General features: G+C 40.0%; 1 protein-coding gene across 2 annotated transcripts in view; it reads right to left on the bottom strand.

Annotated features, from left to right (window-relative positions):
* MICU3 (mitochondrial calcium uptake family member 3) overlaps nucleotides 1-4,500 on the bottom strand; it is a 99,736-nt gene extending 95,236 nt beyond the window's left edge. The window contains exon 1 of one of the 2 annotated variants that reach the window (XR_013960295.1): nucleotides 4,077-4,481. Coding sequence is in view for 1 of the 2 variants with exons in the window: in XM_080662979.1 (XP_080519105.1) it covers nucleotides 4,077-4,466 (390 nt within the window). In the remaining variant the exon portion in view is untranslated. Of the gene's footprint in view, nucleotides 1-4,076 lie in introns of both variants that reach the window. The other variant, XM_080662979.1, reaches the window with a different exon arrangement.
* Nucleotides 4,501-16,068: the final 11,568 nt, after the last annotated feature.

The raw sequence follows: 16,068 nt of genomic DNA on the forward strand, positions 1-16,068 counted from the left end.
AGGCAGTCAGGTAAGCAGTTAGGAGTCAGTGGTCCCGGATTGTGAGAGGGATGTCCGACTGCCGGTTTAGGCCCGATCCCGGCAGTCGGACATCCCCCAAGGGGTCCTGGATGGAGAGGGTGCAGGCTGGGCTGAGGGGACCCCTCCCCTGTGTACGGATTTCATGCACTGGGTGTCTAGTGATAATATAAAGGTGGTCGAGACCAACACAAGACCTCTCCTTAAAGGGCTAAGACAAGCAGAAAAGACAGACAATTAATAAATAACTGCAAGAAGTCATCATCTTGGAGTATATGGTAGAGTTGGGGAAGGCCGTCTGGAAGTTCAGAGGCAATGTCTTTAAAAACCTTCAAGGCTATGGTAATAGAACTGCATGTCTGTAGGTTACTGCTGCACACTGTCGTCAGTTAAATTAGTCTCATAACACACACAGGGTAATTTATATGCTAGGCTATGTTCAATATAATATGCTGCTTAATTAAAAGAGGCTTTATAAATCAAGGGTTCTTGCTGTAGTTTTAAACATCAAAAGGAAACATTTCTACCACTTCAGGAAAATCAAATAAGCATAATAAATGAAGTGGCAACACAGGTTTAAAATACTTCTGAAAAAATAGCAGACTGACCTTATGAGTTTCTTTCAACCTCTTCCTCCCAAAACCACATTAAAATCACAATAAAATATTTTTAAAAGGTATAAACATACAAAAACTAGGAAAGGGAAAAGGACAGGAGACCAAAACACTCAAGAGAATTCATTAATTTTTTATAAACTTGAAGAGAGGGGGAAAGGTAATTGACTAGAGGAGCAGAGGCACACCCTGGGTGCCACGGAGGAGGACACTGAACGGAAGTAAGCTAATTTGGAGTACAGATCCCAGAAAGGATAAGGCCTTCGCAACACAAGGAACTGTGTTGACAGAGAAAGTTGTGAGGCTGAAAACAGAGGATAACAGTATGTAAGTACATCACTGGATACTCCCCCAACACACATGTTCTCACACATACATGCAATGTGCTGTGCATCCAGGTTACTGTTCCTCCCACCTCTCCCATTCTTTGGAGAAGCTCAATGAGACCAGAGAAAAATATTTATAAAATACTGGAATGTGGATGCCACTCTAATGAAAAGCCCAGATCACCAAATAAAAAGCCATGCTCCTGTAAAAAGAGCTTCTGAGTGGCCTCAAATATAGATAGGCAACAACCACAGATATGTGGAGAAAACCTCAAAATGATAGTGAAAACACGGAAAATAAAATATAAAGAACCTGGAAGAGATAACACAAGCATGGAGCAGAAGACAACTTAAAAACAAAACTATAATTCATATCCTTATAGTAAAAAGAGACATGTAGCAGCCATGAAACAAAATAGATCGCTGGAACACATGAACATCAGGGAACAGAGAATAGTTCTTTGAATTAAAAAATGAGGATAACTGAGATAAAACATTCAATAGAAAGGCTAGAAGATAAAGTTATCTCTGGAGATAAAGATATCTCCTACAAAAGCAAACGAACAAAAAGATGAAGTAGTTGGAACAAAAGAAAGAATAGAATTAGATTAGGATCTGTCAGAAGATGTAACTTCAGACTAACAGAGGTTTCAGAAAAAGAAAACAGAAAATGGAGAAAATTGTCAAAGAAATAATACAAGAAAAATATACATGCCCAGCCAGCATGACTCAGTGGTTGAGTATCAACCTATAAACCAGGAGGTCAGGGTTGGATTCCAGATGAGGCCATCTGCCCAGGTTGCAGGTTTGACCCCGTGTGGAACGCGCAGGAGGCAGCCAATCAATGGTTCTCTCTCATCATTGATGTTTCTATGTCTTTCTCTCCTTCTCCCTTCTTCTCTGAAAATCAATAAAAATCTATTTTTTTTAAAAGTATACAGAACTTTCAGACATGAATTTCCATACTGAAAGGGCCCTCAAGTACCTCTTACAATAAATGAAAAAATGCCCACACCAGTGGTCATTGTTGTGAAGCTTTTAAACACCAGGATAAAGAGAAGATTATAAGTTTTCAGAGGGGGAAAAAAGGTCAAATACCAAAGGAATAATGATCAGATTGTACAATTGGAAACTTGGGAAGGGTAAGATACAGGACTTGAGTAATATTTGACTTCTAAACCAATGTATAGGTACTTTCATTAACAATAAGCAATAGTAACATAAGCAAATAAATAGAGCCATAAAGTAAATAAGTGAATTAATAAAAAAATTAAACAAATTGATTGAATGCTCACTATGTGCTAGGGGTACCATTCTTTTTTAAACTGTATTATCTCAGTTAGCGCTCATAATGGTATGAGGACGACACTGTCAACCTCCTTTTGCAGGTGAGGAAACAGGCTTTGAGAAGCTGAGTAACCACACAACCACTAAGTCGTGAACTCAGAGTCCTGGCTTTCTGAGTTTGGTCTTTTAAATTAAAACTGCATGATCCTGTCTCTCAACTTTAAAAGTAAAATTTATTTTTTTTTAAAGAAGAAAACAAAATATTTGATGTTTCCTACATTCCTATTCTGTTCCCAGATCAACTGTGGTTGATTAAAAGTTCTGTCTTTGTCTATTAGAACACAAGTTTAATGTATTATATACACTGAGTGGCCACATTATTATGATCTCTGAATGCATAATAGTCTGGCCAATCAGTGTATATCCTATATAATAAAAGGCTAATATGCAAATTGTCCCCTCGACCAGGAGTTCGACCAGCAGGCAGACGGGCCAACTGCCCATGTCCCCTCCCCCTGGCCGGGATGGCCGGACCCCACCCATGCACGAACTCATACACACACACACACACACACACACACACACACACACACACCCAGACACACTGAGTGGCCAGATTATTATGCGTTTAGAGATCATAATAATCTGGCCACTCAGTGTATATGTGTGTGGGGTTTGGAGGATGCAGGTTAAAGTATTTGCTAGTATTTTAAATATTCATTGTATAAAAGTACTTTATGGTAAGAATTTGTGATTTGCTGCCAGAAGGACAATAGATTCCTTGATCTAAATGCATTAACAACCTCCACCAAAAGAAATGACACACCTACAGCATCAGATCGCCACTGTGTATCTTGTGCAAAGAATAAAGGGTATATACATTTCATTAAAAACAGTTGCCTCTTTTCTAAATTATTGTCATCTGAGCCCTTCACACTTCTCTAGTCCTGCAAGGAAAATATTCCTAGACGATTTTCCTAGTCATTTACATGACTGTTAAGTATACTGATGTAACAAAAACATCATGTCCCTGTACTCATTCTTGCCTTTTACTCATCTTTACCTTATATTAAGTACTAATGATACATTTTCATTTGAAGTTCCTTTGTAGGAGTTAGCCTCATTTAGTTCCTACTTTTGCTGTCCTATTCATCCATCTCCTCGCTTATTGTCCCTATTTAAGAGATTCTACCTTAGGAAAGGGGTGGAGTGGGTGGGCTAGATTCTTTTGAAAAGGTTTGTGTGTGTGTTTTTTCCCCAACCTGGTGACATCTTCATTCTTTCTGACCTGAAATACCCAAGCTACAGTTTTGGCATTTGGTCCTTTTCGAATGATAAACAATAATGTCTTTTAAGACCTCGCAGCCCTGCACTGCACCGGACCTTCTGGATCACTCGCTGTTGCCAGCCCAGCCCAGCCTGTGAGTTCCTTCCTCTCACACATGCCACCCTCACGTTCTGCCTGTCATGACCTTGGTTTTTGTTTTGTTTTGTCCTGGTTTGGGGCTTCCCTTGATACGCGGTCACTGCAGCATCCTTCAAGGTTCTCAGTCATCAATGACAGCACCGTCTAAGCCTTGGCAACATCTGAATGAACACCCCGGGGCTGCCGGCCTACAAGGTGTTGGTCTTGGTCGCAGGAGGTCTCTGCCCGCGGCTGCAGAGCTCACACCGCAACAACCTCCCAAGTCGGGGTCACAGGGTCACGGGGGCCCACAGCCTCAGTCGCACCCCGCAGGCCAGGAGGTCACACCTGCCCTTCCCGCACTCAGGTGGAACACCTGGCGGACGTCACCTGCGGACGCCGGCGCGCACGCGCTCGCGCACCTACCGTCTCCTTGGCAGCGGCGACCGGGATGGGCAGCAGCCCCCGGCCGCGGGGCGGTTCCTCCAGCTCGAAATCAGCGCCCTCGGAGGGGGGCCCGGGGTCCGGCGCCCGCGCCGAGTCGGGCCTGGGGTCCCCATACAGCTGGTAGCACACGAGGCCGACCAGCCCCCCGCCGGCCGCCGCCGCGAAGCTCAGCTCCCCCCAGCGCCGCCGCCGCCTCCACGCCGCCTCAGCCACTGCCCCGTCCTCCTCCTCCCGGCAGGGGAAGGGCCGGCCAGGAGGGCCCGCGGCTGTCCCCACGGGCCGCCCCCACGGCCCGGGGAAGGGGTGGTGAGGGGAGGATGCAGGCGGGAGCCGAGGCGGCGGCCACAGGAGCCTCCGCAGTGCAGCCATAACGGAGCCGCCGGCCCCGAGCAGGAGGGGGCGGGAGGGGGTGTGTGGGAGGGAAATCTCGCGAGAAGTCGGAGCGTGGAGGCGCGCGGGGGGCGAGAGCGACCCCTGCGAGCGCGTGGTCTGCCTGGGGGACCCCGGGCAGGTGTCCGCGGCGGGGACGCAGGGGTCTCCCGTCAGGGTCCGGGAGAGCCTGGAGGGCGGATAGCTGCTCCTTCGTCCGCGCTCGCAGCCCAACCCCGCAGACATAGCACTACGCCTGCCCCGGCGACACCTGACGCGGGAACCAGCCCCGCGGCGGCGGCCAGGTCAGCGGAGCTGGAGGAGCCGGGGCTGCGGGGTGCCGGGCGCCCCTCCGCTGGCCGCGCCCCTCGCCTCTGCCTTGCCGGGTGGTCTTGGGTTACTAGGAGCGCCCCTCTGAGAAAGTCCCATCCCCTAGCGGTCTCCTGATCTTCCCACACAGATCTCCAATCATTTGCGATTGTATCTTGACTCCAACAAAAACGAGGCATACAACGTAGGCTCAGGTCATAAAAATGGCAAATTACATTGCAGGGTGTTTTGACTACACAGTGAAAGCTCCTGGACTTTTAATGGGGGAAAGCTAATGCTGTTTTGTTCTTTTTTAGTTACCGTTAATATTTTTTTTTAAAAAAAAAACATTACCATACCTGAGGTCACTTAATTCATCAAATCAGAACTGTCTTGAAAAACACCCTTAATTTTGGAGGGAAGCTGTTGGTTTAAATATAAAATAAAGAACTGATGTGTGTTGTGCCATCTTTATTTTTGTTCTACTTGTTGGTTACACTGTCGGTGTCACTTTTACGAGAGACACCAGGTGTCTGGAACTCAATTTCCAGAACCCAGAGCCATGGAAACCAAGTTACTCAAGGCACTGAGGATCCCTTTTCCATTTTGATTGTCTCCCGCTCCCAATGACAGGCTGACAGTGGTTTGCACCCTGCCCTTTTCCCTCAGTCAGACTAAGCTGTGTCTAAGCTCCAAGAAGTCAGAGCTACTTGTATTTATTTAGCCCAGTTCCTGGCACATAGTAGGGCCCCAATAAATGTTTATTATTATTGTGCGGGAGGCGGCCAAGATAGAAATGGCAAATCAGGAGATAAATGTAAAGCAACTCGTCAGCCACTAAAGAGGTGATACACCAAACAGCACATCTGGAAATGAAACGAATGCAAATGGAAGGCCAAAAGGAGAAAGCCGAGGAGTTGGTAAGGAAGGATCAGAGAGTGTGGTCATGGAGATGGGTTCATTCGGGAAAAAATGTTGTGATCTTGTTACGTGAACCCAATCTTACATATTATACTGTGGCAGGATCCTGCTGGACGTAGAGCCTTGAAGCAATAGGCTTCCACCAGGTTCTGTGGGCCTCTGAGGAATGCCAGCATGATCCATGGCCAAAGGTCAGTGACTTGACCTTGACAGCTCCCTTTTCTTATATGTCTCACTAGTGACAACAACCAAGCTGCCAGTTGTGTACATTTAACTATCTGACTTCAAGACCAGTAACAATCTGACCCGTCTGACTTCTACAACGAATGAGTTTATACTATAATTTCCAGGGCCTTTGCTGACAGTGTCTCTCTAATTCTTACTGTTGTCTTTGTCCTCCATTTAGTGGCAGGAACCTCTTATCTTACATATTTGGGAAACAAGGAATAGCAGCTCAGACTTGATACTAGTACAGCTTCCTGTCTAACAACAAGTGAGCCCTTTTTCAATTGTTGTATCCTTTTTTTCATGCCTGATAGCAATTCAAGTGTCTGTTCATTCAAAGCTGTTTCTGGTGGAGAATAGTTTCAGAATAATATAATGATCATCTTTTATGCAAGAATAGCACTAGGGTAGCAAAACAATCTTTCTAATAATGTATCTGAACATAAACATACCATATGACCCATCAATTTCACTTCCAGGTGAAATACTCATAAAAAAAATGATTACTTTATGCTCACCAAAAGACATGGAGAAATATTTGTAATTGGCCCCAAACTAGAATGTATTCACATGTCCATCAACAGTGGTATGGATTTTGTGTGTGTGTATGGTACATTCATATAGTTGAAAGCTATATAGCAAGAAAATTACTGAAGTGCAGCTACGTGCAATCATGTGAGTAAATTTCACAAGCAGAAAATTGAGTTAAAGAAGGCAAACACAAAAGAACCAACTGTATTATATTTTTAAAATCAAAATGACACATACATATTTATATTCAGAAATATAGTGTTCTTTGGGGGTAGAAGATAGTGCCTGAAAGGGAGAAAGGAGGGTTCTGGAGCTCTGTTCATGTTCTGTTTCTTGATCTAGGTACCAATTAGACAAGTGTATTCACTCTGGAAAAACTCACAATCCCTTTTCATGTATGTTATACTTCAATAAAAAGCTTATATAAAATAAAAAAATAGAATTTCTTTCTAGTGCTCTTATACTAATGTGTTATTGACTAGAGGACTTGCTGAGTTCTGAACTGTACAACTTAGAAGGAATGTATAGAACTTGTGAAGAGTTGACATAAGAGTGAAAAATTGAAGAGTTGGAAACTCGTGGAAAAGGTAGATAATCTTGTTATAGTTTTGAGTGATTTATTTAAGGGGCCCCTTAATAAAAGTCTTTTGGTACCTAAAAACTCTTAAGAAGATGCTCATCAGCTATTTTCCTTATTTACTAAGGAAAAGCCAAAAGGAACGTCATATTTTAAGCAACCACCTAGTGTCTTATCTTCTTTGAGTTGTAGTACTGTCTCCTGTAATGTCCATATGGCTAGACCCAGTAGGTACCTAATAGTAAGGCCTAGTGCAACCAGTATACACCCTTGTCTTTGGCTCTAACCCCAGATTGTCAGGTGTTGGATGAGAAATTGCTTTAAGGGCAGATAACCAAACAGAAGGGCAGCCTTCAGAACAGATGGACAGCTCAGCACCAAGAGGAGAAATCAAGCATAGCATAAGGTTAAGTCAGTGTACATACTGCATGAAGCTTAGTGGGATGGAAAACCAGTATCACTTCTTGCCAACTCCAATTGATTGGTATTGGTTACCCAGAACACTGCGATGAACAAAATTTTCAGATTGGGTCCAGAATTCATAGGAAAATGCCTTGGTGGATGAATATATCTGCTAAGAGCAGGCTATTCAACTGAGCTGAGCTGCGTTGTTGAGCCACCATAGTTTTTTTTGGATTTTTTGTTTTTTGCAACTCTTCAATTAGAGAAGACAGTGCAAATAATTGCAGGAACAGATAAATGAAAAAATATTTAAATTTTTCGGTAGTATACATGTGAACATTTTGGATTTACCCTGTAAAAATAGAGTTTAGAGATAACTAAGTCTGAAAAATTTTTAACCTTTTAAAGGTTTTTTGTTTTTTGTGAGGTGGGGAGTCTAGTGAAAACTGTCAAAAGAAATCTTTAGCTACAAATGGCAAAAATTTACCTATCTTTTAATCAAGAAAGGGGTTTAACAACATCCCTTCCCTTCTGGGGTTAATTGGTTTCAATCAACCTATATACAGACATTAATATTAATTACTTTTACTCTTTCCAAATAATTATATTTGTTTTTCCAAAGACTTAGAGTTCAAAAAAATCATCTCAAGCTTGGACAGAAATAACTGTCTATCCAGAGCTAGTGGAGACTTGAGCTGAGTCTGCAGTGAGCCAGTTAAAAAACTGTGCCTTTACCAGCTGGTAACTAACAGGACCCAGGTCTCATTGGATATTGCCAACTAATTAAGTGTTGCTTTGTGCTAATGTTGACTTTTAAGTTTGATTAAAATATATTATTTCAAATTTACAATACAATGATATAATACATCTAAACAATACTGAAATTTATTATACTTAAAAGTTATATCTTGTCCATAGCAAAGTAGTCATTCTTAAGGCAAAGTAATAAATCAAGTGATTTAGATCACTATGCAATGTCTTTTTCTGTTAAAATAAATCAGCTTGCCTCAAACACTAGAGATTGATCTAAAACCGAAAAGTCTGAAGTATGGGTTTTCATAAATTCCTTGGCAACTGAAGCATATCAAAACTCGTCTGCACTTTGGAAATGATTGTAATTTTTCTCAAGTTTGTCTCAAATCTTATGTTCAGGAACCTGTAAACCTCAGACCACCACATCAAGGGGAATGAAGTGAACCTTTCACTGATGATAAGACTTTACAAAAAACCACTAAGTGAGCTACTCTCACATCATCACGCAGGTGCACAGGTCTCCTTGAACAAATTATTCCAGAATAAGGAGGTCTGTTCCTTCATCCTTGCAGTGCTATACAAGGAAATCATGTCTGATTAGGATTTTACTATGTGTAGTATTTGTTTCAGGGCATATGCTGTGATCAAAATCTATGTACTGGAGGCCTGTGTTCTATATCTATCATTAATCATTGAACTCTTGGCTATGGCTAAATATATTACATGGACTTATTAAACAACTGAGCAAGGAACTGAGCAAGTCCTCTAGTGCCTGCCTATGTGCCTGTGAAGAATTTGTCCATAAAGAGATTTTTAAATAAAGAGGAACACTGAACAATGATAAAACCAATATTTGAAATTCGAGATCTTTATCCAAATCAGGTGCTCTCTCAGACTGAAAATAAACCAAATGAAGAAGGAGGAGCTAAACATTAGAGTAATTCGTCATTTTAAGTCTTTTACACGTGGAAACAAATGAGAAAGGAATTTCAGAAAACACTGTGAACGTGCTTTTGTTCTTATTTCCAGTCTGTAGATGAAAATTAAATGTTTTTATAATCTTCTTTGATAATTATGAAAAACTGATATGCATTCTACTGGACGAGGCAATGAGGCAGAGATGTGAAACAAAGGTTTGGGACAGAGGTCTTAAAGGTGATAACTGACTACTTCGCGGCTTTATATTGAAATTTATTTGGGCTTTTATGTGAAATGAGTAAAAAATACCATACTTTGAAAGATAGTTTACATATGCTATAAGTGGGTTATGTTAGAGAAAAAATTATAAATTATATAGCATTTACATAATAATGGGAACTTGTAGGTACAGCTTCAGAAATATTGTGTTATGTTTAAGAGAACTTCAGGTGTTGAAAGCTCATGTATACATAAACATATTTTTATATTTGCTTTTATAAAATATCACTATTTGAGCGTCATCCTTAGAAGCTTCCTTATCTTTGTTAAAGTCCTGGTTTTAAGAGAAGGAGAAATTAAATAATTTGAAGACAGAGGTTTGTGAGCAAAGTTACTGAATTCTATTTTCCAACTAAATTTTACCTTGAAATTTGGGTAGAACATCATAAAATGTGAGGTTGAATGGGACCCTGGAGATAATTGAGTCTGAGACCTGTATTTTAGAGCAGAGGAAAGTGAATGAATGGTGCCTTCCCAGGAGACATTTCCTGACCTGGCTATTGTCTGCTCTCCCTCCCTCCCTGGCACTCCCTAATGGGACTCTGCTTAGATGGAACTTCTTCCAAAATGCTCACACCATTCCAAGGCTGGTTAAGTCTACCCTGCTACCTGCGTTAACAAATTACTTTGAACTTCCCCATCATAGCACCACCACTATAATGTTCTCCTCTACTTGTTTGTATCTGCCAACTAGACTGTAAGCAGTAGGACGATAGAGATTGTGTTTTGCCTTTTAACAAACACAGACGGCACCTGTTTTATAGTAAGAAGTCACGTATTTTTTGACTAAGAGACAAATATTTGTTTTTTATAAAATGACTGAGAATCCATGTGAATTTAACATGGGTATAAGTTCTTTCTTCAGAAGGATAAAGCGATGAATTGAATTATTGTTCAAAATTCAGACACCCAAGCCAATAAACTGCTAGGTTAAAATGACTGCCCTGAAAAAATATTTTTTTCAATAGTTTCAGCTCATTGGAAATATTTGTAATTTATTATACTGATGACTTTGAGGAAATACTAGTGGATCTGAGTTTACTGAACTCACTCCTAAAAGGCTGCTGTCTGAAACTTTCTTCTCTTATTTGAAAAAATCCACAAAGAGGCTATTTGCTGTTGTGATCATGTCTTTTTGTTGCCAATGCTGGTACATGCTGATTTATGGGTTATACATTTCTCAAAGAACTGACTGCTCTTCATTTTGTACGACGACAAAGAGCTCCGAATCCAGTTCCTTGCTACTTTGTGTACTTGACTTAGCTCCTTGTCCTTGAACGCAGTTCACAACTTCACTGCCAGCTAGAACCTTATAGCCTCGTTCACAGGAATAGCTGGAGTCAAGTATTTTCAGCGTCAACACTTTCAAGGTGTCCTGACAGCTGCACAAAATCTGCTGAGCTGTGTTTCATTCCTCACGGGATTATTGACATTTTTTGCAGTTTTTCTGACTTTTATCTTTGCCAATGACCTACTCATTATCATTGGGCTATTATTCTGTTTTTGTTTTCGGAAGTGAAACTTGCACGAGGAATTTACCAATGACTTGAAGCTGGAGAAGTGAAACTTGGCAGCATTCCTTCCTGTCTATCAAGGCCGCTCTTCGCTTTCTCAGGGGCCTGGGAGCGGGTGTGCCCACACCGTCCTCTAGTGGCTGTCCTTCCTCTCAGTGCGTGGATTTCATGCCCAGGGGTTCTTATTTTTTAAGATGAAGGATATTTTGCCCAGTGTGCATGTGTTTTCTAACAGTCAAGTTAAATGTAAGTCTTTGAATATACATTCTATGACTCAGCACCATTCTTTGGGGAAATATAAAAATAAATTTAAAAAATCAAAGCAAGTACTCAGGTTTCTGAAAAAGTCTTTAGGTGTATGTCAATCAACCAATAATGTTTATCAAGTAGAGAAATATGCCAGGTACTGTTGTCAGTGCCTGATATACACTCATGAACAAAACAGACAAAGATCCCTGCCCTCATGGAGCATACATTCTAGTATGAGGACTACGCCAAAGAACGTGTTTCTCCTTAGGATAACGTTCAAACAGGCTACTGTACACGTGTAATATTTCAATAACTGTGCTTTTATGAACTACATTATTGACACCTGTTCTTAACATCTACAATGAAATGTGGTCGACATTTGTCTTATCGTCTCTAACCTGCCTTCCGGGCAAGTTGGAGGTGACTTGAAATATGTCACTTGCATAGCTGGTACTAGCCCCAAGCTGGTACTCACCTTACGAATGCCATTACTTGACTTCCATGAACTAACATTTCTCACTCCAGAGTGGGTGGAATTTTATTTTTTAAAATATATTTTATTGATTTTTTACAGAGAGGAAGGAAGAGGGATAGAGAGTTAGAAACATCGATGAGAGAGAAACATCGATCAGCTGCCTCCTGCACACCTCCCACTGGGGATGTGCCCGCAACCAAGGTACATGCCCTTGACCGGAATCGAACCTGGGACTCCTCAGTCCGCAGTCCAACGCTCTATCCACTGAGCCAAACCGGTTTTGGCATGAGTGGGTGGAATTTTAAGTGGCCTAAACCCCAGAGAAAATTGACAATGATTATTGTCACTGAAATAATATCTTAGATGCTATAGCACTAATGCGTTTTCATAGATATTTGGTCATATGATTCCTACAACACTTCAGCAGGTTGGATACAAATACTTCATTATCCCAGTTTTAAACAGAAAAAACTGAACTCCAGGGAGGTGACGTAGTTTTTCCAAGGTCGCATACCTACTGTGTGGCGATACCTTGCTTGTATCTAGTAAGATGAACAAGGAAAGAAAACAATACAAGACAAAAATCAAACTGTGTTGTTTATTACTCTTCCTGCTCTTGGTGGTGGGTAAAGTGGGCAGAAGGACTGCATTAGAGTGGCTGACATTCCTGAAATAAGAAGGTAATAACGATGTTCAGTTTGTGTCAAATTTTCATTCTGCTTGATTTTGGTTCCCCAATTTATATGTCTTTATGGTCAATTAACATCCACTTTTCCACATGTGTTCAATACGATCCACAGAGAATGTACAACTTGTTCTGGTCCAGGTTTGAGATTTGAGCAGACTGGGACTCTCCTATGCAAAGGCATAGTTCAAATTCTGGAATTCTGATGTATCTCAATTACCTTATATAATAACTGTTGTATTTAGATTTTCTCTCCTATAATTAAAGTATTTCTAATATCTAAGTTGTGATCTTTTAAACTTCATATTAAAACTTTTATTTTGGTATAATTTTATACTTACAGAAAAGTTACAAGAATAGTACAAAGAACTCCACATACCCTTCCAGCACATTCTTCAATTGGTAACATCTCACCCCATCTGCTTTATCATCTGTCCTCTCTTTTTCTATATATAGCTGTGTGTACATTTTTTGAACCATTTGAGAATAATTTAATAGAAATCATGCCTCGCCGAAACCGGTTTGGCTCAGTGGATAGAGCGTCGGCCTGCGGACTGAAAGGTCCCGGGTTTGATTCCGGTCAAGGGCATGTACCTTGGTTGCGGGCACATCCCCAGTGGGAGGTGTGCAGGAGGCAGCTGATCGATGTTTCTCTCTCATCGATGTTTCTAGCTCTCTATCCCTCTCCCTTCCTCTCTGTGAAATATCAATAAAATATATTTAAAAAAAAAATGAAATCATGCCTCTTTACCCAAACATTTTTATTTTGTATTTCCTAAGACTTTTCCTTATATATTCATGGTAAAATGGACAAAATTAGGAAATTTAACATAGATATAATACTATTATTTAATTCAGAGTCTATATTAAAATTTTGTCACTTGTTTCAATAATGTCTCTTATACGGTTTATATTTTTCTGGTTCAGGCTTCAGACCAGAATCATGCATCACCTTTAGTTTTTATGTCTCTTAAGTTTCTTTTAATCTGGAACAGTTCCTTAACTTTTTTTCTTTTTTTGTTTTTGTTGATTTTGACAGTTTGTGAGACTATGGGCAAGTTGTTTTGATGAATGTCCTTCAATTGGGGTTTGCTGATGTTTTTTCATGATTAGATTCAGGTTATGCATTTTGGACAGGAACACACACAAAAATGACATTGCATCCTTCCTAGGGTATCAGGAGGCACAAGGTTTGTCCTATTATTGTTGTTTACTTTTATTATTTGGTTAAGATAGTATTTGCTAGATTTAATTCACTGTAAAGTTATAATTTTCTCTTGGTGATTAAGAAACAATTTGGAGGGGATATTGGAGACTGTAAATAGCTTCTTCTTCATCAAACTTTTACCCATTCATTTTATTTACTTTTTCTTATTTATTTTATTTTTTGTTTTATAGTTTTAGCATGCATTAATGACTTTGCTGGATTAGCAATGATTCTATGATAGATGCAAAATCATCATTTGCTATTTCCATCATTCTTTCAGTATTTATTAGTAGGAATCTACCATAAGGAAAAGTGTTCCCTTCTCCTTTACTGTTTTCATTTGTTTGCTTGGTTGTTTATTTATTTGAACAGTTGCACTCATTATTATTTTATCCTATGAATATCTTGCTTCTATTATTATTTTGATTAAAGTTATTTATGGCAATGGAGAAACTGAGTCTAAAGTTTATATGGAGAAACAAAAGACTCAGACTAGCTGGCGTGGCTCAGTGGTTGAGCATCGACCTATGAATCAGGAGGTCATGGTTCAATTCCTGGTCAGGGCACATGCTTGGGTTGCGGGCTCGATCCCCAGTAGGGGGCGTGCAAGAGGCAGTCAATCAATGATTCTCTCTCATCATTGATGTTTCTATCTCTTCCTCCCCCTCCCTTTCTCTCTGAAATCAATAAAATATATATTAAAAAAATAGACCCAGACTAGCCAGTACAATCCTGAATGAGAAGAACAAAGTTGGAGGACTGACAATACTTGACCATAAGACTTATGATAAAGCTACAGGTTCAAGATACTGTGGTATTGGTGAAAGAATAGACAAATAAACCAATGGAAGAGAATAGATATCCTAGACATATATCCATATAAATATAGTCAACTGATCATTGATAAAGAATCAAAGGTCAATGGAGCAAAAATGGGATACTTTTTCAATAAATGGTGCTGGAATAATAGGACATCCACATACAAAAAAAATGAATATGGATACAGATCTTACATGTTCACAAAAATTAACTCAAAGTGGAACATACACCTAAATGTGAGATGCAAAATTATAAAACTCCTAGAAGATAACATGGGAGAAACCTAAATGACTTTGGACATGGTGATGACTTTTTAGTTATAGCACCAAAGACATGATCCATGAAATACAGGGTGGGGCAAAAGTAGGTTTACAATTGTTCATATTGAAAATAATAAAATAATTAATAAATAATACAAGAATAAACTCTGTTTCATGTACTCATAACTGTAAACCTAGTTTTGCCTTGCCCTATATATAATTTGCTAAGCTAGAATTCATTAATATTAAAACCTTCTGCTCTGCCAAAGTCAAGACAATGAAAAGACAAGCCACGGATTGGGGGAAAATATTTGCAAAAGACACATTTAATAAAGGGCTGTTATCCAAACTATACCAATAACTCAAAATTCAACAAAAAGAAAGCAAACAACCCAATTAAAAGATGGGCCAAAGAGCTTCAGAACTGCCTCATCAAAGAAGATATCTAGATGGCAAATAAACATGAAAAGATGCCCCGCATCATATGTCATTAGGGAATCACACATTAAAACAAGATACTACTCCACACATATTAGCATGGTCATTATCCAGAACACAACACAAAAATCCACAACACCAAATAATGGTGAGGATGTGGGGCCACGGGAGCTCTCATTCATTGCTGGTCAGAATGCAAATGGAACAACCACTTTCGAAGATAATTTGGCAGGTTATTACAAAACTAAACATACTCTTGCCATACAATTCAGCAATCACACTGCTTGGTATTTACCTACTGGTTTTTTACACAAAGACCTGCACATGGAAATTTATAGTTTTATTAATAATTACTAAAACTTGCAAGCAACCAATATGTCCTTCAGCAGGTGAATAAGTAAACTGTGGTACATCCGGACAATAGAATAGTATTGAGTGCTACAAAGTAATTAGTTATTAAGCTGTGAAAAGACATGGAGAAAACTTAAGTGCATATTGCTAAGTGAAAGAAGACAATGTACTGTATGATTTCAACTACACGACATTCTGGAAAAGACAAAACTATGGAGACAGTAAAGAGGTAGGTGGTGCTATGAGTTGGGTGGGGGGAAGGATGAATAGGCAGAGCGCAGAGGATGTCAAGGCCGTGAAAGAATACTGTAATGATGGACGCATATCATTATACATTTGTCACAACCCCTAGACTGGACAACACTAAGAGTTAACCCATATAAACTATGGACTTTGGGTGATGATGTGTCAATGCAGGTTCATCAATTGTGACAAATGTACCACCCTGGTAGGGGATGGGGAAGCTATGCAAGTGTGTATCCTCTTATTTGCTGTGAACTTAAAACTGCTCTAAAAAATAGTCTTAAAAAGAAAAAGGTGTTCCAGTCCTGAAACCAGATATTTTCCAGGAATTATGGGTCATATTAGCAGTAGATTGAATTGAGAAACTAAAGATCTATTCTAGACACTAGGTGTGCTCAACTGTTTGTGGTGTATCCTTGATGCTAGGCCCTTTAGTGGACAGAACT

This window comes from Plecotus auritus (genome assembly GCF_963455305.1).
Source record: "Plecotus auritus genome assembly, chromosome: 3".
Taxonomy (NCBI): domain Eukaryota; kingdom Metazoa; phylum Chordata; class Mammalia; order Chiroptera; family Vespertilionidae; genus Plecotus; species Plecotus auritus.